Source organism: Equus przewalskii, chromosome X, assembly GCF_037783145.1.
Source record: "Equus przewalskii isolate Varuska chromosome X, EquPr2, whole genome shotgun sequence".
NCBI lineage: Eukaryota > Metazoa > Chordata > Mammalia > Perissodactyla > Equidae > Equus > Equus przewalskii.
In genome coordinates, this window is record NC_091863.1 from 118,871,836 (window position 1) to 118,893,341 (window position 21,506).

General features: G+C 41.8%; 1 protein-coding gene across 6 annotated transcripts in view; it reads left to right on the forward strand.

Annotated features, from left to right (window-relative positions):
• The window catches only part of AFF2 (ALF transcription elongation factor 2), a 472,149-nt gene that overhangs the window by 294,977 nt on the left and 155,666 nt on the right, over positions 1 to 21,506 (forward strand). For 4 of the 6 annotated variants that reach the window (XR_011535908.1, XM_070604228.1, XM_070604224.1 and 1 more), the window contains one exon: positions 19,362 to 19,448. The exons of the other annotated variants lie outside the window; for them this stretch is intronic. Coding sequence is in view for 3 of the 4 variants with exons in the window: in XM_070604228.1 (XP_070460329.1) it covers positions 19,362 to 19,448 (87 nt within the window). In the remaining variant the exon portion in view is untranslated. The remainder of the gene's footprint in view (positions 1 to 19,361; positions 19,449 to 21,506) is intronic. 6 annotated transcript variants of the gene reach the window in all.

Here is a 21,506-nt window from a genome sequence, read left to right on the forward strand (position 1 = left end):
CTTAATGCGATAAAATATATCCATCTCCACCCAAAAACTACTGTCTCATTTCACAGAGAAACTCTAGAAGCATTCCCATTATAGTTAAGAAAAAAGACTAGATGCTCTTTATTGCCATTATTATTTAATATTATTCTGGAGGTTAGCCAAGGCAATTAAACAAGCTAAGGAAATAAGAAGTATTAAAATGGGAGAGATTGTGTAAGATTATTATTTGTAAATTACATATAGATTGTCTTCCTGAAAACCCCAAGAAAATTAACCACAACATTATTATGAACAATACAATTCAGCAAAGTTTCAGCGTGCAAAATAAATATATAGAATTAATCTTTATATGTAAAGTAACCAACTATGAGATATAATGAGCAAAGAGGTTCCATTTATATCTTATGAATTCATTTAACAAGAAATGTGCCAGAACTATGTGAACACACCTAAGTCACTACGAGAGGTGCCAAAGAATATTTAAACGAATGGAAAGGCATACCATTCTTGGATAAGAAGATGATGTCAAAAACATTTCTGTCTCCCCTAGGTTAATCTTGGGTCTTTACTCACACCATACAACAATGTTATTTCCAGATGTATTACAGATTAAAAACCAACACAAAAATATTAGAAGTAAATATGGGAGAATTTAAATTTTTTAAATTTCCAGCCCAAGTTTACTAATAAGCCGGCAGGGTACGGTAGGAGGCAGTCAGGGGAAATTTCAGAGGTTTGAGGAGATTGGAGAAGGTTTGAAATAGTCATTGAAAGGGAGAGAGAGGGCTATCTAAGGAATACAATAAGATTATGAGGCAATGTCAAGAAGCCAGGTGATATTGAAGACATAAAATGTATACAGGCTCCAGTCTGTAGATTGGGTAATTTTCTCCAGCAGTGCTTAGTTCATTACCCAGAGACCACTGACTAATGAGTCGAGGGCAGCCTGGAGGCCTCAAGGTTGAGTAAATTGCCCAAGTCACGTAATCAAGCAACTACTAAGCAGTTGAAACAGGATTGGAACTCAGGTTGGCCTGAATTGAACGTATGCACTAGTAATAATATGAAACAGTTACATAGCAATTTTTTGCACCTGGCACTGCTCTAAGGATTTCACATAGAGTGACTTATTAATCACCCTACCCATGTCAGGAAGCAAGTACTCTTATCATTCCCCCAGTACAGATAATGAAATGGAAGTGCTTTGAGTTTAAGTGACTTTCCAAGTTCAACGGCTAACCAGTAGCACAGCCAAGATCTCAACCCAGGCAGTATGGCTTCAGAGTCCACGCCGTTAACCATTATGCATTCTGCCTTTCCCCGTAAAGATGTGGGGCTGAAGGAGTAGGTTCTAAGTGATTATTGCAGGGCTCAGCCCCTGACCCAGTGGATAGCAATGAAGCTAGACGTCATTGCTAATAATACCATGTGTCAGAATCAGGAAAACAGCTCACCAGATGGATCAAATCTAATACAATGAAGTTTCATAGGAACGTAACTGCATGGTTATGCACTTGAGTCCACCAATGTTTAGAGGAGACAAGAACAAGTTTAGCAATAATAGATATTGCTGCTCAAAAATATAATAGTAGAAGACAAAAATCTAGAACAGGGATTGGCAAAATTTTCCTGTAAAGCACTAGATTGTAAGTATATTTGTCTTCTTGGGCAGTATAGTCTCTGTCTCAACTACTCAACCCTGTTGTTTGAGCATGAAAACATCCATAGACAATATGTTGAAGAATGCCTGTGACTGTGTTCCAATAAACCTTTATTTAGAAAACCAGGCAGTGGGCCAGATTTGGCCTATGAGAGGCAGGTTGCTGACTCCTGATCTAGAACACCTGGAACTGAGAAGGGGCTATAATCCCTCTGCTCTGTTTTACTTAGACCAGCCCCGGCTTGTGGCATTGATTTCTAGCCACACATTTTAACAAATTACATTCAGGAAGATTTATTTATTTACTTCTTTTAGTTACAGTCCTATGAATTTTAACACATGCATAGATTCCTGTAATTACCACTTGTAACAGAATACAAAACAATCCCAATATCCCAAAGAATTCCCTCATATTACCCTTCTGCGATCAGACTGTTCTCCCCACCCCCAGCCCCTAGCAACAACTGATCTGTTCTCTGTCCCTCCAGTGTTGCCTTTTCCAGAATGTCACATAAACAGAATCATGCAGTGTGTAATCTTTCAGTAGTGATTCTTTCACTCAGCATATGCCTTTGAAATTCATTCAGGCTGTTGCATGCAGCAATAATTTATTCCGTTCTATTCCTGAGTAACATTCCATTACATGGATGTACTACAATTTATCTATCCATTCGCTCACTGAAGAACATTTGGGTTGTTTCTAGTTTTTTGGTGATTATGAATGATGTTGCTGCTAATAATAATGTACAGATTTTTGTGTGAACAGTAAGTTTTCACTTATCTGGGGTATATACCTAAGAGTGGGATTGCCAGGTCAAGTGTACGTTTAACCTTATAAAAAAAGTGCTGAATCGTTTTCCAGAGTGGCTGTACCATTTTGTATTCACACTAGCAGTATATGAAAGAACCGGTTGCTCACATCCTTGCTAGCACTTAATCTTGTTTTTTCTTTTTTGAGGAAGATCAGCCCTGAGCTAACATCTGCTACCAATCCTCCTCTTTTTGCTGAGGAAGACTGGCCCTGAGCTAACATCCCTGCCCATCTTCCTCTACTTTATACGTAGGACGCCTACCACAGCATGGCTTTTGCCAAGCGGTGCCATGTCCGCACCCGGGATCCGAACTGGTGAACCCCGGGCCGCCGAAGCGGAACATGCCAACTTAACCACTGCGCCACCGGGCTGGCCCCTATTTTTTATTTAAGCCTTTCTGATAGATGTGTAGTAGTATATCATTGTGGTTTTAAATATTATTTCCCAAATAGCTAATGATGTTGAACATCTTTTCATATGCTTATTTTCATTTTTGCATATCTTCTTTGATGAAATGTCTGGTCAAATCTTTTGCCCGTTTTTAAAATCAGGTTGTTTGTTGCCTTATTGTTGAATTTTGAGAGTTATTTATATATTCTGGGTATAAATCTTTCGTCAGATACGTAATTAGCAAATATTTTCTCCCAGACTGGGCTTGTCCTGTCTTTCCATTTCCTTGATGGTATCCTTCTAAGAGCAAAAGTTCTTCACTTGATGAAATCAAATTTTTCCTTTTTTCCTTTCATGGATTGTGATTTTGGTGTCAAGTCTAAGAACTTGTTGTCTAACCCAAGGTTGTAAATATTTTCTCCCATGTTTTGTTTTGAGCTTTATAGTTTTATGTTTTACATTTAGGTCTTTGATTCGTTTTGAATTAGTTTTGGTATATGGTGTGAGGTATAGGTTGAAGCTTCATTGTAGGTGAAGTTCACTGTGTTCTAGTGCCATTTGTTGAAAGGACTGTCTTTCTCCTTTGAATTGATTTTGCATTTTTGTAGAAAGTAGATTGACTTTATTTATGTGGGCCTATTTCTAGACTCTGTAGTGGATTCCATTGGTCCATGTCTCCGGCCTTTCACCAATACCGTAATGTCTTGAATACTGTAGCTTTATAGTAAGTCTTAAAATAGGACAATGTGAATCCTCCAGCTTTGTTCCTTTTCCTTAGAATAGTTTAGTGATGCTAGTTCCCTTTCGTTTCTGTATGAATTTTAGAAACGTGTTGTCTGTATTTACAAATAATCCTGCTTAAATGCTGGTTCATATCGCATTACATCTATCAATGTATAGACCAATTTGGGGAGAATTGATGTTTTTACCTGGTTGCGATTTTCAGTTCATGAACACAGTTTGCTTCTCCATATTTTTAGCTTGGCCACCCTGTTTTTGCAAGGATATTAGTAATCTGTCATTCCATTTTAGGGAATCCATGCCATGGGGGAGATCCAAACCCCCAGAAAAAGTTCATGAACAAAGTTATTCATTACAACATTATTTGTAAGAGCAAAAAAAGCTGCTATATATCCAACGATAGGGGAGTAGTTGAGCAAACTCTGATTTATATACTCAGAAAAATAATTGGCCTTTAAAATGGCGGCTTCGAGGGTGGTGTAGCGACATGGAAAAAAAAAACCTTACGATATAATCTCAAGTGATATAACCAGAATATAACATTTTATGTACTTAATTTTTATAGCTATGTAAAAATATGAATAAAAAGTAAAGGAAAATATTCTGAACTAATAGTTCTTGTTTTGTTAGAGTGACAGGATTATGGGTGATTTTTTTTCTTTTGTAAATTTTCTCAAGTTTTATAATTTCTATTACTTTCATAAAACATTTTAAGAAGGATGCTGCTGAGCTGAAATGCGTTTAGCAAAGAGTAAGCAGGATAGTGAGTGGATTCAAAGTAGGAATGGCCAAAGACATAGGCTAACCAGACGAAAATTGAACTAGAAGAGGGAGCAAGCCATGGCTGCCTGAGGGACTTACCATTGGAAGAGAGACTCAGAGACCGCATTTAGGCCAGAAGGCCCCAAATGGTGGGACCCAATCCCTGGAGTGCTTTTACACAAGGATAAATATCTGAGCAATACAAGGAAGGATGTTCTAGGGACACATCATGGTTAAGGAAGTGGAGCTTCGCTCTTCTCACCAGCTGAATATTCTTGGGTAACTTAACCCTTCTGGATCTCATTTACAAAATTGGGATAATACTGCTTAATTTTCAGGATTAGTGGGAGGATTGAATGAGCTGATGTATGTGAAACCCCTAGAATAGTCCTTGGAACACTCAATAAGTATCAGATCCTTCTGCTCTTCCCTGTCCTAATTGGTGGATCTGTCAAAGGATATAAGGGAGGTGAGGTCTTTGTCACCAAAAGTATTTAAGCAGAGGTATTGTGCTTCCCCAGCGCCTAGAGGATAAATTCCAAAATCCTTATTTTGGCGGTCAGGGCCTCTCCTGTGTGCCATCACTCCTGCCTACTCATCTCTTGCCACCTTTCCTGGTTATGTGCCCTTTTCTCCATCTTCCTTGGATTTCTTTCCCTTCCTCAGATATGACACACACACACACACACACACCCCACCACCTCTGTGTGGCGCCTCCCTCTGCCTGGAACTGCATCTACCCTTGTCGGCCTGGAGAACTCCTGTTCACACCTTGTGAGAGCCAACACAGAGAACTTCTTCTCTGAATCCCTAACACTGTCCAAATGAGATGAATCTCTCTCTCTCCTTCTCCTGGGTCCCCTCAGCACTTTATACATCTACACTTGTCACCTTTGTATGTTGGGGGTGCTGCCTCTCATGGCATAATGTGAGGTCCCTAAGAGCAGAGTCTGTGTTACACTCATCTTTCTTTTCCTTTGGCCTAGCCCAAAAGCACCACGCCCTGACATGCACACGAAGGTGACAAGTGTAGGTGTATAAAAAGTGCATTGAATAAGTGCACCGTGTTTGTTGAATGACTTAAATTTGTAGAGGAACAGTTAGAGAAAATTATCTCATAGTGTTATTCCCTCCCATGGTAAAATAATTATTTGATTTTCCATGAATATATTGTAAGTTAATAAGCAGATAATAGTGTTTAGTGAGAATGGTATACAAATAATAGGCACTATAATGACTCCATTTCTTATTTCTCCAAATAATGTATTTAGCATCACCTTGTGTGCTGTTTCTCTATTCCCAAGTATTATTTAATACCATTGCTGTAGCCTATTTTTAATATTGCCCCTCAAAGTACAATAATGTTGGCCTTATCACTTTAAACACAGCATTGATTAAAGCCCAAAGTGAGGCTCCCTATGCTGCTATAATCAGAGAGAGGAGAGATGATTCAAGTCTCTTGAATAATGTTAAAGGGCCTGATTGGGTCCATTCTCTGTGCTTATCATTGCAGTCGTAAGAAAGAGGCTTCCATGAGATGTGTTCTTTCCTCCAGAGTGAGTTTTCCATACCTTTTTGTGGCTCAGCCTGTAGGTTGCTTCCATTAAACACTCTCAGCCTCACAACAAAGGTTGTGTCGAAACAGAGCGTTCCCCCAACGTCGTCCATCCTGGGATGAACACACTGACACAAACAGACTCATCCAGCTTTCCCTGGCAACATGTTAATTAGAAACTGATGAATCACAAACTGGAGAACTAAGATCCCTCTAAAACTAAGGCAGATGAAAGCTTCCTGGCTGTCTGGAACTCTGATAGTTTTTTATTCAGTTCCCTTCCAACTCCTCAGTATCTGTTGGAATTGGAGGAACCCCGAGAAGCTTGTCCACCCTCAAACTCTGCAGCTTCTTTCCTGCTCTTTAACCCAGGAGCCCCCAGAATAGCCTCTTTCACCCAGTACTTTTGATCCAAAACTGAGTGACGGTCTGATCTGGAAGCTCCACCCCAATGTTGTCAGAGCCTGGTCTGTGTTACAGAGCGAAGACCATTAAGTACTAGCCTGTGGAATAACTGTGATTAAGAGGAAAGCAATGTGGCAATGACACTGGACTGGGCATCAAGAGCCCTCAAAGCTAGTCCTGACCCTTCCACTACCTTATTTTGTGACCCTTGGCTACTCCCTTAACCATTATGTGCTTCAGGTTTTCCATCTGTAAAATTGAAGTGTTGACTGTTTTGTGCTGTCCAATACAGTAACAATAGCCACATAAAGCCAGTTATTTAAATCTAAAGTAATTAGATTTTAATAAAAGTTCAGTTCCTCAGTCCACTAGACACGTTTCAAATGCTCAGTAGCCACATGTGGCCAGTGGCTATCACTGAACAGTCAAAAATACGATATTTCCACCACTGCAGAAAGTTCTAGTGAACAGAGCTGCCCCTAGATTATCTCTTAAGATCCACTCTAGGTCTTTGTTCTGAGTCTTATCATTAAGTAAAACCAAATCTTGTTCTACCTTTTCAGCTCTGTACCCTTGACCACGTTTAGAGTTTATCTGAATAATTTATTTCCATCCTGAGGCTTTTGTAGAATATATTGGTCAAATGCTACTCCAGTTCTGAGCACTGCCTTTATTGTATAAAAAAAAGAACCAAATATCAGTCTGAGTAGGTAGAGATAAAATGAGTGTTCCCACAAAAGAGAGAAGAGGAGAGAAATTTAAGGCATATACACTTGGCCTGGAGGGCAGTGCAGGGAAGTAAGTGCCCACCCCTAACCCAGACCTCAGGCAGGGTCCTTTCCCTGTGTTCAAAAGGAGTGATAATGCCTTCCGCCCCAGGGAAGGAACAGGTACATGAGACCCTGGAAGGGTCCTTTCCAGAAAAATGGTACTGTAAAAACCCAGTGATCAGATTCACCCTCTCCTCTCCCACCCTTTCACTCTCCCTTTTCTACCCTCTCCAGCTTTTCCGTCTCTTGAGATACTCACCTAAGGTGTATCGTCAAAGGAAGGGTCACGGCCAGCACTTGGACAGCTCCAGAGACTTTCGATGACACCTTACTTCGTAGCATAAGTTGCTCACCTGCACTTTGACCTACTATTACAGGGACCCTAGATCTGAATTATTAACCTTAAAATGGTCTAAGTCCTGTGAGCAGCCCTTCATTGGATTGTATTTTGGTGACAAGATACATTTAATATATCTAGACCTCTCCTTAGAGGCAGACTTATGTTCTTTGATTTGCCTCATCCAGGTTGTGTGACCCACACACATGACAATGAATTGAGAAAGTGGCATGAGTAAGAGCAGTGGTTTCAAAACAATTATAAAGTGGCTCATTCAACCACCAAAATATGATTGGCATACAGAAAGGTGAGAAAGCCTGGTTCTTGCTGAACATTCTGCAGTGTTCCCTTTTAGAGAGCCCATCCTATGGAGCATGGTGGTGGCAGAAGTCCAGCGCACAAAGCCAGACACCCGGCTGGAGAGCCTTGATCTGTGACATGCTGGCTGCATGACTTTGTGCCCGTGGTTGCTCTTCTGTGAGACTCAGGTATTTGACCCGTGAAATAAGAATAAGAGAAGCAACTTCTCTGGATTCTTGAGTGGATGAAATATGGTAAGATAAATGAAACATTCAGTGAATTCTAACCCCTAAATGCATGCAAGCTTCTATTGGATGTTATTGTGATTTGTCTGATTGTCGTTCAACAATTCCAAGTATTTTCAAAGTAGGACTTTGAATTCCATATTTCATCACTTCAGAGACTCCCAATATGATTTGGCCGAGGAGTTTAAATTATCCCTGCAATGGTTTTCTTAATTATTAAATGTGTAAGCTTCTTTCATATCTTTAAGGCAGTACAAGGATTTTTTTTCCTTTTTCATTTTTGACCACTCCATGGTTCACAAGGCACTTTGCGGCTTTTTAAATTGTCACATTCGTTTAATTAGCCCAGAGACCCTGCCACGTTGATTTCTGTCAGCTGTATAACAGTCTCTGTGGGTAGCTTGCAAATCCCTGACCAGGATTTTTTAAAATGATTTTGCACATTTCTTTCCCTTTTCAAAGCAAATGAAGGAGAGACTAGATGAGCAGGAGCCAGTGGAGGGGAGGGGCGGTGTGCTGTTGCACTGGGAAGAAAGATGTGACTAGAGCCCAGTCGAAAACCTCTGGTTGACGGTTGGCTTCTTGACAAGAGATACAAATTGATGGCACACCACAGTCTGCAGCCCACGCCTGAGAGAGGCAGGTTGAGGGGAGAGAGTCTCCCACGTGCTGTTTATTTACCTCGAGCCCAATGTGACCTTTGCTCATTGGAACTGTTCCAGCAGAGGGTTTGACATTGTTCTCTTTGAATCTTCTCTTTGGTGCTTTACTAAATTTATAGCAGGAAGTAAAAGTATCGATCTGGTTACCCCAAGAGATGGTATAGGCTGAAAACAGATATAGGTTTAAAGAGGGTTTAGAGACATCCATGGGCAATGAATTCCCACAGGGCTATTAGGGAAGGTTTGGGTGGGGGGCAGGTGGAGGGCATGCCTTCCTCGTGGCAAGCAAATGCTTTAGAGAACAGGCGTGGGTGCCTCAAAGATGTCAATGGGAGATTCTTAATAAAAGACGCTTTGATAATAGACTCCAAGTGTCATTGTTACCTTTTTATTTAAAAAAATGATTAGGTGGTAAAATGCAAGAATCAGATTGGATTTCTGTTTAGCAAATAGTATATAGTATTTCCGTGGTATGATTTCCAAGTATGTGTCATATCAGTAGCTACTCCTAGCTTATGCCATTTGGCAAGTGGCTGTTTTCACCAAGGCAGAGAGGGCCCTGCCTTCCTGATTTTAAGATAGGATTGAAGCTTTATAGCATGCCTATGGGGCTAGGTTTTACGTCCATGCTGCCTGGCCCCTAGAGTGTTCATGTTGAGTTTAGAATGTTCTCTTTCTCCATTAGTCAAGACATGCTTTTAGAAAAAGATATAGCTCTCACTTGTGCTGCTTCTTTGCCACTCTTAATATGGAATAAAGAAGCTATTTATTTCCCATTATTTGACGTAATTGCAGAAAAAAACTAATCTGGAGAGAGGAGCAACTGTCCAGGCATTCAGGAATACTCAGCCTGTTAGGGGCTTGGAATATTCAGAGGGGGCTTTCTGAATCAGTTTCGCTGGGGCTTAGTCTTGGTTTTGTTGTTGTTAAATTCAGGCAACTGCCAAGAGTTGGATGCCTCTGTTGGTTTATTTTGATTTTTATTGGGGGGGTATGTATTGGGGGCGGGGGGAACTGGTGTTCAGTAGTTAGAACACCGACACCTTGTGATCGATTTGTTAGTTAATTTCATGTGAATGGAACAAACTAGTTCTGTTTCATCCCCCTGGAGCTGTGATCCGAAGATTCAAAATAGCTGTTTGAGAAGAAAGACAATTCCATGCAAATCATATTGGTTGGAGTTTCAGCTATAGTCGTGGCCTGGTGCCTTATTTTTACTGAGCTTGGGAATAATGAGAGAGCAGAGCTACAGCCAAGTTGTTCACTGGAGGCCTCTTTCCATGAAAATAGATATTACTTCTTTTTTTCTCAGCAATTGAGCCTTTGTTCCTTCTAAAAGCAGTTGTCATGAACTCCTCATTACCATTTTTCTTAATATGATAAGTGTAAACTATAAGGAAGCTATCAAGTTTGAAAAGCTACAGCAGCCCTTAGAAATGGAATCCTAGCGCCTTGTGCCGTCTTTGAAAAGGCTTAGACTGGGGATTGCGAGGAATGTATCATTCTGCCTCCCTTTGCCCAGAGTTGTCGTTCTCTAGTGCCTTTCACGTGTAGCATAAGCTGGCTTTATAAATGACTGCTGTGTTGCTGCATCTGCACTGTGTATCTGTCCAGCAATGTGAGAGCATCAAACCCCTTTGGTAATTTCTGAAATATGATAACAAATTGCATGTTACACTTACAAAAAAACAACAACTCTGACAGGTTTATTTTTGTTCTACATTTGAATGGTAACTAATAATTGTCATTATCTTACACTCGTTCCAATTATGAATACCTTAGCTACCTAGAGCCTGGCCGCACCCTGTTCTTGGACCTAGTCAAGCCACCTGGCTCTTAGATGCCTTGCAGAGAGTAGACACTCAATAAATGTTTTTTGAATGAATGAAATTAAATGTAGATCACTAAAGATGGTGCTGGGGGAGAAGCCAATGAAGATGTATAAGTTTTGTCAAATTGGTTTAGCGGACCTGGAGCTAAAGGAGCAAATTGGAGGTTAACCATAAAGAAATATCTCATGCTATGAGGATATGGCATGTTGTTCCATCCAGTAGAGTGGCTCTGAAAACAAACCTGGCTGTAATATTATGAAAGCCTGGGGAATTGTTTCAAGCTAGTGCATCTTAAATGATGGTCATTTGGATGTAGCTGATGGCAAAATAATTTGAGATAGAAGAGGTAGAAACTCAACAGCGAAGTTAAAAATCATTTTTGAAAGGAGTAATAGTATCGAAATTAGCTTACGAATGAAGGAAACAAGTTCATGGGTTAGAAAGGTAAGAAACGGCCTTCGAGAAACCTCTGATGGCTGAACTGGATCACTGAGCAGAAGCCCTCTACCTAGGTTTCCTTTTTGTTCCAGATCTTTGCAAAACGTTTCTCGATGGCTGGGTCTTACATTTCTTACCCTTGAACTTGTGCTAATTTTGCAATTATCCAAAGAAGGCAGTTTCAATCTGACAACATTTCCTAGAGGGGTGGCCAATCTTCTGTTCTGATTGCTTCAACTAATTGAGACAAATGTCCTGATAAGTGTTGAAGTTTACAAGGCAATCATCTGTTGGAGAGTCAGACCCCACTGGTTAGATGGGCTGTGGCTTCAAGTTGCTGCTGACACAAACATGTGCGGAACTCAGTGGGTCTGGTTGAATTCTGCCCAGTATGTCACTGTGGTGGTCTGTTCCCTGCACATGGCCATACACATCCCTCTTATATTTAGTAGATTTTGGTATATTTAGTAGATGAAATAAAATTGATTGCATCTGGCAATGGCAAGAAGCTGGATTGACTGATTGTCTGAATGAGCACACAGAGAAGCTTCAGGGTCACTGGTCACCATGTTGCACAACTATAAATTAGAATTAAGCTCTTTTAAAGTGGTACCTTGGTTTGAGGGCTGCCAGGATGAAGGCAGCCCGTGTGAGCAGGACTTTTTGCATGTACAGTCCTGGGGCCAATGGAGAAAATTTCCAGATTCCCTGAAACAACTGCCAGCACTAAAGAGTTTTGAATAAAGCGGTCAATTATTTATTTGAAGAAATATTGCCAGGCTTTTTATACCATGTCAATGAAATCATAACTCAGTGTTAGAAACTTTTAAAAAAATTAGCCGTTTTTTTTTTTCTGGTGGATTGCATTTTGTGTTGGCCCATTGTTGGGAAGTTATGTTTAATGTAACAGTTGATTTTATACTTCTTCCCTTCTAGCACCTGCATAGAAATCAGAGATGCAATCTCAGGAGACTGTCTTGAGAGCATTCCAAACAGAAGAATATTCATTCAATTGAATGACACGAGGTTTTGAGACCGCTAGAGAGGCTTGGCGGGAGTATTAGTGATCAAGCCCAGGAAAGACTATGGTTCCACTCTCGTTAGACTTTCCAAGAGCTGAGTAAACAATCAGACAAATTGGGCTGTTCGGTGCCTCACTGTGAGACAGCAGGCTCCCCCCAAGCATTGTCCCGCCGACCATCCCTGAGAGAATGATGAATTTCCTTAGCCAATTTGGTCAGCCATGTTTATATGTCATGTAAAAAAACAAAAACAAAAACCCATGAACCCTGGTTCAGATTCATTTTTTTATTGAGGTCGTATTGGCTTATAATTTACCGTAAATTTCAGGTGTACATTATTATATTTCAGTTTCTGTATAGACTGCATTGTGTTCACCACCAATAGTCTAGGTTTTATCCATCACCATACACATGTGCCCCTTTATCCCTTTTGCCCTCTGCCCACCTCCTTCCCCTCTGGTAGCCACTAATCTGTTCTCCTTATCTGTGTGTTTGTCTTCCACATATGAGTTTTGCATTTTCTCATAAATATCACTGACTTTACAGAGACAAAGAATATGATCACATGATTATGTAAGGTAGTACTGTTCCCTCTCCCCCACCTTCTAAAGCAGTAGGCTGCCTGATTGGAAAGCTCACATGATTGGAAATTCCGTCTTAGTTTGAGATAAAATTGGTCCCCTGATTAACTTCTACCCATAGGGCTAGTCCTAACCTCTTGGTCCACAAAGCAGGTCCCAAATCTCTTGCATCTGAGAGCCCTTCAGGTATTTGAACGTACCTCTCAGACGTTCCTCAGTCTCCTTTTTCTGTAGACTAAACTTTCCCTGTTCTTTTAAAGTGCCTGTGTCATTCATGTATGTGATGAGCTTCGCACGTGCTTACAGTTCTAGCAGCCATCTCTTTTAAGAAATTGCGGTGTTCCAATGCTCCTGCTGAAACGGGGCATATGAGATGGCACACTCTGCTTCAGTTGTGATCTGTCCCATACAATGTACTGTCATACAATCAACTATTGCCTTCCACGTTCTGTGTATCATACTTACCTTAATATCACCTGAAGTGGCCTTGGTTCTTTTGGCTGCCAAACCCCCTCTAATTTACTTGGGGCTCAACTAAAATCCTTGAGTTTTTAGCCCACGAATTATAGTCATGTCAGGTGGTCTTTCTCATTCTTCGATTTTACACTTGGTCTGTGGAATATGATTGCAGTTCTCGTATACCTCTGTTAAAATTCATCTTATTGGCTTCAAGCCAGTTTTTCAAGATCTTTCTGAGTTTTAATTACACATAGGTTAGTGTCAGCTGCAATTTTGATAAGCAGACATTCTATATGTTCTTAAGTTATTGATTGAATGAGATAATGTTTCTGAAAGCAATTCTTTCAGCTAAAGAGCCCAATAAAAAGTAAGGCATTATTATCATTATGAAAACTGGTAAATAAGGAAGCTACGAATGACAGAGCCCTGTGGCCTCCCTCTAGAGACTGCCTTCTAAGTAGACCTTGCTTACTCAGCTTATTTAGTGTAGGCTTATTCAACTGCACTGTAAATCCCCCTTAGTACATCATAATGCACCTCATGCATCTCCATCCTTAGCTGTAAGGGTTATACATGAACTTTGGTAAATGCCTTGCTGAGGCCCAGATGTACTATGTCCATGGCAATTTCCCAGTCTGCCAGCTAAGATCTCGTTTCCCAAGTGGTATCAATGTTCTCGACTGTGGTCTGGCTAGGCTTAAAAAGGCCCTGGAGCCGTAAGTAGACAGCGTGTTTTTGAATGAGTATCTTTAGGGCAAACATTCTGGGAAACATAATGTCCATCCTGGGAGTGCCCAGAGTGGGGAGAGAGAGAAGCCAGTAGCTCTTCCCATGAGCCCCGCTTCCTTGCATGGAGGATTTCATACACAACAGCCAAGTTCGCTGACCCTGGCCCAGGGCTCCATCCTCCAGCCCTTGTCCTCCCAGGGCCTGCCCAAGGAAGGCCTACCAGGAGAAGCAGGCAGGTGCACATTTCTGCAGGGGCCACACAGCAGTGGGGCTGTGTTCTGGTACGCCACACTGGGAGTAGCAGCCTGTGCAGGCCACAGTCAGCATGTGAATCCTTTTACAGCTGACTGCTCAGCTCCCTCCAGGACCCATCCCAGGGCCTGCTCCAGCTCCTGTCCTCCGTTTCCTATTTAACAGCCCTACTGCTGCTGCAGCTAACATACTAATGCCCCTGCCTGGCTTTCCTCTCCTATCAGGGAGGAGCAGAGCCAGGCCAGTTAGCAATTGGTAGTGGATTGAGGGCTAAGGAATGATTTGGTGCTGTTCTTCTGAGGCCCAAGTCCCTGGGCAACCCCTGCTGGGGATCCTAAAGGACCCTTGTCCCTTATTCCCTGGCAGCCCCAATGCCGAATTCCACCCCACCTCCCATTTCTGGTTCTTCAGAATACTGTCAGGGCCCATGCATACAAACCATTTATTGAAATAAATTAGTTTTTTTTGGTAAATTATTGACACCTCCCCAAACATGGAGGAGGGAGAGCCCTTTAGCTAAAGAAGTAGATTGGACTGTCTAGTGCGCAGACCTCACTCACGTAGACAGGACACATGTACTCAATATTTTCAGGTTTCAATTAGTTTTTGCAAAGGGAGGATGCTGATGTTCCTGCATCTTAGGCCATGGTGGCATGCAAGACTGCCCAGGGTCTATATTTACTTTCCTATTACAGTACTATTTGGGAGTATACTTCCTGGAAGAAAAAGAAAGTAACCTCTTCCCCAAAGGAAGTCAGAGACCAAGGTCAGTTATCATGACTTGAGAATCAGTTAAGTATAAGTTTCTGTGAAAAATAAACTCTAACCTGATTGTGTGGATTTCTTCTCCATCTATTCAGTCATATTTGTATTTTAAAACTGCTCAGCTGTTCCCACTTATTATATTTCTTAATCCCAGGAATTTGTAAATACTTCCAAAATTGCGGTTATTACATTCCTGGTATTTCAGCAGAGGGAAGGGGGAAAGGTGTCCCTGGCCTCTCTCATCAAGAGCCCGAGTCACAGCCTAAGGAGCCTGTTGGCTAAGCAGGCTCGTGCTGCCAATGCTGGAGCTGAGCTTGTGGGGCTAGTAGCAAGCAGCTTGGTATGAGTACGGCGCTGTACAGTTTCTCAAGCCCTTGCACATGTGCTAGCTCACCTTCCGCTGTGGAGGCCCGGGGGCGGCGCAGAAGAGGTAGAAGCAGAGCTTAACAACACTGGCAGCTGGGAGAACCCCTAGAAGCCATCTGAGCCAAATCCCACACCTTACAGGTAGAAAAACTGAGGCTCAGAGAGGGCAAGCAACTTGACAGCGGTCACTCAGGTAGCTTTTGGCAGAAGTCAGATGTGAGTTAAGCCTCTGTACTCTTAGTCCAGGGGTCTTTGGGGAATCCCTCTGACTCTAACAACAACAACAACAACACTGAAATACGCAAGATACCACCATTGTTTGTATTTGTTAGGATGGTTATTTGAAAAATTGCTATAGTTATCTTTTCAGTTTGAACCCTTTGAAGTAAAGACCTTAATATTTATGTTATATTATTTAGCCTACACATGTATTGTTTGAACATCTACTATGTGCCAGGTATAACGTTAGTCTCTGAAGGGGACACACGGACACACATGCACTCATACGTGCACACACACTGCTTCTCTCGCCTCCCCTGTGAAGCCTTTCCCAAGTGAATTCCTTGCACAGTGCATTCCTCCCTGACAGCTTTGCACATTCCCCCCTCAAAGTGGTTAGCATGTCAAGCAGAGTGCGCTCTCCATGGGCAGGAACTTGACTTTTTATCCTTTCTAGATCCCAGTGACTGGTACATAATGGCTGCCCGATACAAGATAGTAGAACAAAATGCAAGGAATTCCCCAGAGAGACTCTGCTGTTTGCAACCGTGTGGCCTTGGGCAAGCAACTTCACCTCTTTGTGTCTCTGTTTCCTCATCTGACAAATGAGTCTGATGCTAACCCCTGCATCTTTAGTTTGAGGCACAGAAAGACCATGTATGGGCGGGGAGTGCCTGGCGCACTGTAATCACTTGGTAAATCTTAATATTATTATTATCATTATTATTAGTAGTAGTAGTTCTCACACAGAAACTTCAGAGACTAATAATAATATCTCATATGAAGCAGTTACTACGTATTAGGCGCTGGAGATACAGAGTTGAATTAGGCAAGGCTTGGGAGAACATACTAGTAACTTAAAATACCAGCCATTCAAACAGCTCTGTGTTAGGTGAGTATAGGATGCATTTGAGATTAGCAGAGTCTGGAACTCAGACTGTCTTCTGCCCCTCAGCATGTGGGGTGCCCAGCTTCTGTTTCTAAATTGGGCAAAGCAGGGCTCCCCACAAGTTGTCTTGGATTCCTTAGAGTCCTAGCCATGAGCCATAGTACGAATAACACGGTTGGGAAATAATCGTTGGTGGAAAATGGGCCTTATCTGATTTTTCTGAGTTTGACTGGAGTCTTCAGTTCACATTTCTGTAGCATCTGCCCCTTTGTTAGAATTACGTAGAATGCTCTATTCCTTGCGAAACCTATTCTTTGTCAAATAGTGAAAAATAAAACATCGTTACTTCCTTAGTCCCTTCTCCATTAACCATGTTAGTCAACCTTACAAAGGGGCGGAACATCTGGTATAAAGGAAAGAGTGTGCGCTGGGGAAGCCGTCACCAGGATTCACTTACGACTACCGCGAGGCTGTGCACAGGTGGTCCCACCCTCGGAACCTTCATTACTTCAACCGCCCGGTGGGGATATGAACCCCTGCTTTGTCTCTCTCTCGGGGAGGATCAGAGGAGCAGAGATGAAGCAGTTTCAGACCAACCTCATGTGTGAGTGTGTGCGTGTGTGCGTGTGTGTAGGATTTTGTTGTTAAATGGAGAAGTGCTGCATGGTGTTGAATACAGGCACTCCTCGCTGCAGCCTGTTGTCAAAGCCTTGGCAACACTGTGGAGCAGGTGCTCGTTTCCTGCCTGATGAACAGGCAAAGGATTAGTACAGTTGGATAAGGGTGTATGAGTGTTCTTATCTTGAGAACAGCAAGAACATAAAAATAGATTAATATCCTTTGAGTGTGAATGAAGAGGATAACAATGGAAAATCTGCTGTGAGCTTTCCGCATTTTACAGGTCTAACTCATTTTGAGAAGTGAAAGAGCTTGCTCCAATGTTCCTTGCTGACGATATCCTTTCAGGAAATTATATTCCTTTCAACTGCATCTTCCCTACCTTAATCACACGCGTCCATGGTACCATGGAATCGGCCTGCTGTTTCACGAAATCTCGCATTTTCAAATAGAGAGAATCAGTTGTAATTGAAAGCGCAAAAGTGTATGCAGTTCTGTGGGGATTGGCCAGCAGGGTGGTGCACCCAATGGTAATTCAGGATAATCCGATTCTGACACAGAGTAAATACAGAAGACCTGGGAGAGAAGGTCCACCTTTGAGAAGTGAGTTCATCCATCCAGGTGTCTGAAACACCTTTTAATAAACCCAGAGGCACACCTCTAAAGCCAGTGGTGAAAAGGAACATAACTCAGGCTCTCATTGATGGAGGCACACTCCCTACTTGCTGAAAAGAGATAGCGCTCCTCTCCAGGCTGGGGCTTACTGACCCTTGGTTGACTCTGGCTAAATAGGACCTGTATCTTTTAAATGACGGGACTAAATTTTGAGAATACCAGCCTTAATGAGGAAAAACTATCTAAAATTTAGAAGAAACAATTGAGTATTTCAAAGACACAGAGTAATTGGAATTCGGCTTTAAACTGTTGTCACTTAGAGTTAGTTTGGGCCAATTTTGATGAATATAGAAGTAGCATTTGTCACGAACGTTATCAACTGCATGCAAATGCGCAACTCAAAAACACTTGGAAATAGTCTCTCTCTTAAGTAGGTTAAGCATCCCCTCTAAATCTTGTATGCATTTTTAATGTACTTACTGCTTCCTTTTAAATAGTGCTAGGTAAAATCCAATCTGTGTCAGCGTTTGTCTGAATCATACTTACAAATTCTGCTTCAGCAGTGCCACCGTGAATGAATCTATAAAGTATCTCCTTGCATTACAGCCCTTCATACATCAAAGACTCTTTTTGAACTGGATAATTACAGAAGGAAAAAAAAACATGTTTTAGTGCTACCTGAGAGTTCTTATTAATACTATCTTTGAAATGACTAATTATGTTACCCATAAAGATTGCGAAAACGTATTATGTAACTGCCTCATTACAAAGGCCCTTCATAAACTTTGATCCCCTCCACCCCTCCTCAAAGCTCTCCTTTATTTCCGTCATCGCATTGATTTTTTATATTTAATGTTTATATACCAAAATGTTTGATGAACGCAACACATGCTGGCACCCACCTGCTTCACAAACTTTGTCATCCCTCTGGTGCTGGGATGTTGAGCATGTGATTTAATTATCCTTCCTCTTCAGGTCAAGCATGTTGGCCATGAACCCTAAGACTTAAGCAAGATTTGAACAGCACCTCTTTTCAAACTGAGTGTTTGAAAGAACTGAGAAGGTGTGCCTGCTGATAACAGAGAGTAGGAGACTGAGGGGCTTTTCCTACACTGAGACTTGAACTCACAAATACAGTGTGTGTATGGCTGGGCAGGACAGAGCTACCAGTCACACAGTAACCTTCTTTCTGAATGAGAAAGAATTCTCCTCGGCTGCCTCGCCTTTGCATGGAAAAATCAACAGCATGTGCGTAATCTTGCCACTAACTGTTAGGCTACAGAAAGAGAAATGAGTATCAGAGTATCCAGAATGAGGGTGGTGACAGTGCTGCCCTCCCCTGAGCTGGCACATCACACCTGAAACAGGATACCATGAGTTGGAAGAGCCCCAGGCGATCAGGAGTCCCTCCTGGGAGCACCTAAGATAGTGACAGAATGCAGAACTCAAGCATTAGAAGATAAGTTGAAGGTTCCCAACAAATGAATGAACAAGCGGTGGATGTCTCAGCCTGGAGAAAAGCGAACACCAGGCGAGAGCATTGCTGTCTTTCCACAGCTGAAGGCTTGTCATGCAAAAGAAGAGGAGGTGTGTTCTGTGCAGCTCCAAAGTATGATCCATAGGTAGAAGCTCCTGGGAGACAAGCGTTTCACTTCCAGGAAGAATAGTCTGGTCAGGCTGTCAACATGGGACAGGCTGCTTCAAACAGTAGTGAGCTCCATGTCACCAGTGATGTGCAAGTGGGTGCTGGATGGCCCTTTGTATCACAGATAGGCTTCAAGCACCAGTGTGGAGAAGGGGGATGGAACAAATGACTTTAAGTCCCCCTGAAAAAAATTAGGCGAATTAAGTCAGTAAGTATTTATATAGGGCTTACTATGCTTAGTGCTAAGAAGGTGTTTAATTTTCTAAGTGTCCCCAAATAAAATTGCTTTGTTTTTCCTCATCAGGAGATGACCCATCCCTGGCCTACTCCTCTCACTGCCATGCATACTCCTGGAAACCCTGAGCAGAACACATTTTCCATCCCAGGACAGGTCAGTTATCTTCCTTCTTCCATTTCCTTTATCTTATTTCAATTATACTAATCCTCCAATTAGAGTCTTAAAAAAGATGGCCTTGGTGTTCTAGTGCCATAAAATCTAGACTCTCTCTTGCTCCTCAGGATGTTAATATAAATATTTTTCTTGAAAGGGAGTCTTTAAGAGAATATTCACACAGACACTGGCATGTGTATCATACTGCTTAGAGCATTGCCTTTGTGCAAGCCACTGTGCCCAGAGCTGGTGAATCAGAGAGAGGAATGAATTCATCTTAAGAAAGACCAAATAAATGATGTAAGTACAACATCCAAGATTTTTTTAATTAAAAAAACCTGTACTCTTCACTCGAATGGATGGATTTTCGTTTTTGTATATCACCTTCCAGTCCTTGCTCACAAACAGACAAATCTTTACACACCAACGCATCATATTGACAGAACTTTTTCTTCTACAGGTCTGTTGTCAAATATTTAGTATAAGTTCTTCCTCACCTGCTCCCAGTATGAATTTTTTCTTATGATCAGTTTTTTAAATGCCTTTTAAAAATGGCTATTCTAATAATACACTTTAGAATGGAAAATGTCTTCCTTTATTCTTTCTTCCCATCCAGTTAACCATTCATCCATCCATCCATTTATTCAGAAACTGTTTACTGAGGACAGACAATAGACTTAAAGTTAGGAATGAGGAAAAACTCTCTACGTCTTATGAGTTAAAGGACAAAGCAACGTAGAAAGTGTCTTCATAGAGAATATAAGGCTCATAGAAGTATCTAACACTCCCTGGGGCATTGAGGAAGGGTCACAGAGGTGGCAGCATTTGGAGGATGCCTACAACTTTGACAGGTGGAGAAAGCCTCAAAGAGGAACACTGCATGCTGAGGATCAGGATGGGCAAAGGCACAAAGAGATGAGGGATCATGGTGTGATCCATACTGATATGGTCTCGAGTGACTGAATCAGAGTTTGTGTGATGGGGAGTGGAGAGAGGTAAACCCTAGGCCAATAAGTGCATCTTTGTTAAAAGGCCTTGAATAGTAACCAAGGAGTTTGGACTTTATTTGTAGAAGGAGAAACGCAATTAGATCCTTTAGTTTTTAGGGTCATGATTTCGACAATAACATTGGCCTAAACTGTGTTTAATCATCCCCTCCCACCTTAGAACGGGGTCAGAACTAAGTGAGCAGCAGCCCTCTCTGTCCCTGTCCAGGTGTGTGTCATTCCCTGCTGTGTCGCCACTCTCCCTGCTTAGGCTGCTCTGGGCTTGGTATCCTTCTCACTAGCATCCCAACCAAGGGATCCATCCAGCCATTTCAGGCGTTGAATCCAGCACTTGTACAGCAATTGCAGTGTCTCAGCTGTGTTCTCCAATTTTGGAGATAATTTGTGCAAGTCGCAATTTTGACATTTACAGGTGTATACAATAGAACTGGTTATTTAAATAGGCTTTTGTAGTAAGCGCACAATTTGGCATCAGGCATAATTTGCAGGTTCTGCCAATTATCTGTGCTACCATCAACTCCATGATAAAGGTAGAAGCAAGTGAGATAAAATGGTGAATCCAGGATGGCTACATACTCATTCTCTTGTTTCTCGAGATTCCTGCCAAAATGTTGGTTTGGAAGAAAAGTAAATTTTAAATAACAATAATAACATCAGCAACAGATATAATGCTGTGATATAGCCTCGCCCTATTCTAAGCACTTAATACATAGTAAATAATTCAGTCCTCACTGTACCCCAAAGAGAGTGGTAATTTGACAGAGGAGGAAACTGAGACACAGAGTAAAGTAAAGTGCTCAGAATCACCCAGTTAATAAATGAGGGAACCAGTCTTTAGATCCAAGTGTTCTGGCGATGTGTTTATCACACAGATTTACAGATGCCCCAGTTCAAATTCCGTCTTCCAAAACATGGGTGTCTCCAGTAAATACGTGTAGCCGAGTTGATTGCCATTTCCTCAGTGATTGCACCACAACTAGGTGACACCACCCTCTTAGAAAGCATCCATTTCTGACATCCATGGCAGAACTTGCACGGTGAAAAGGGTGCT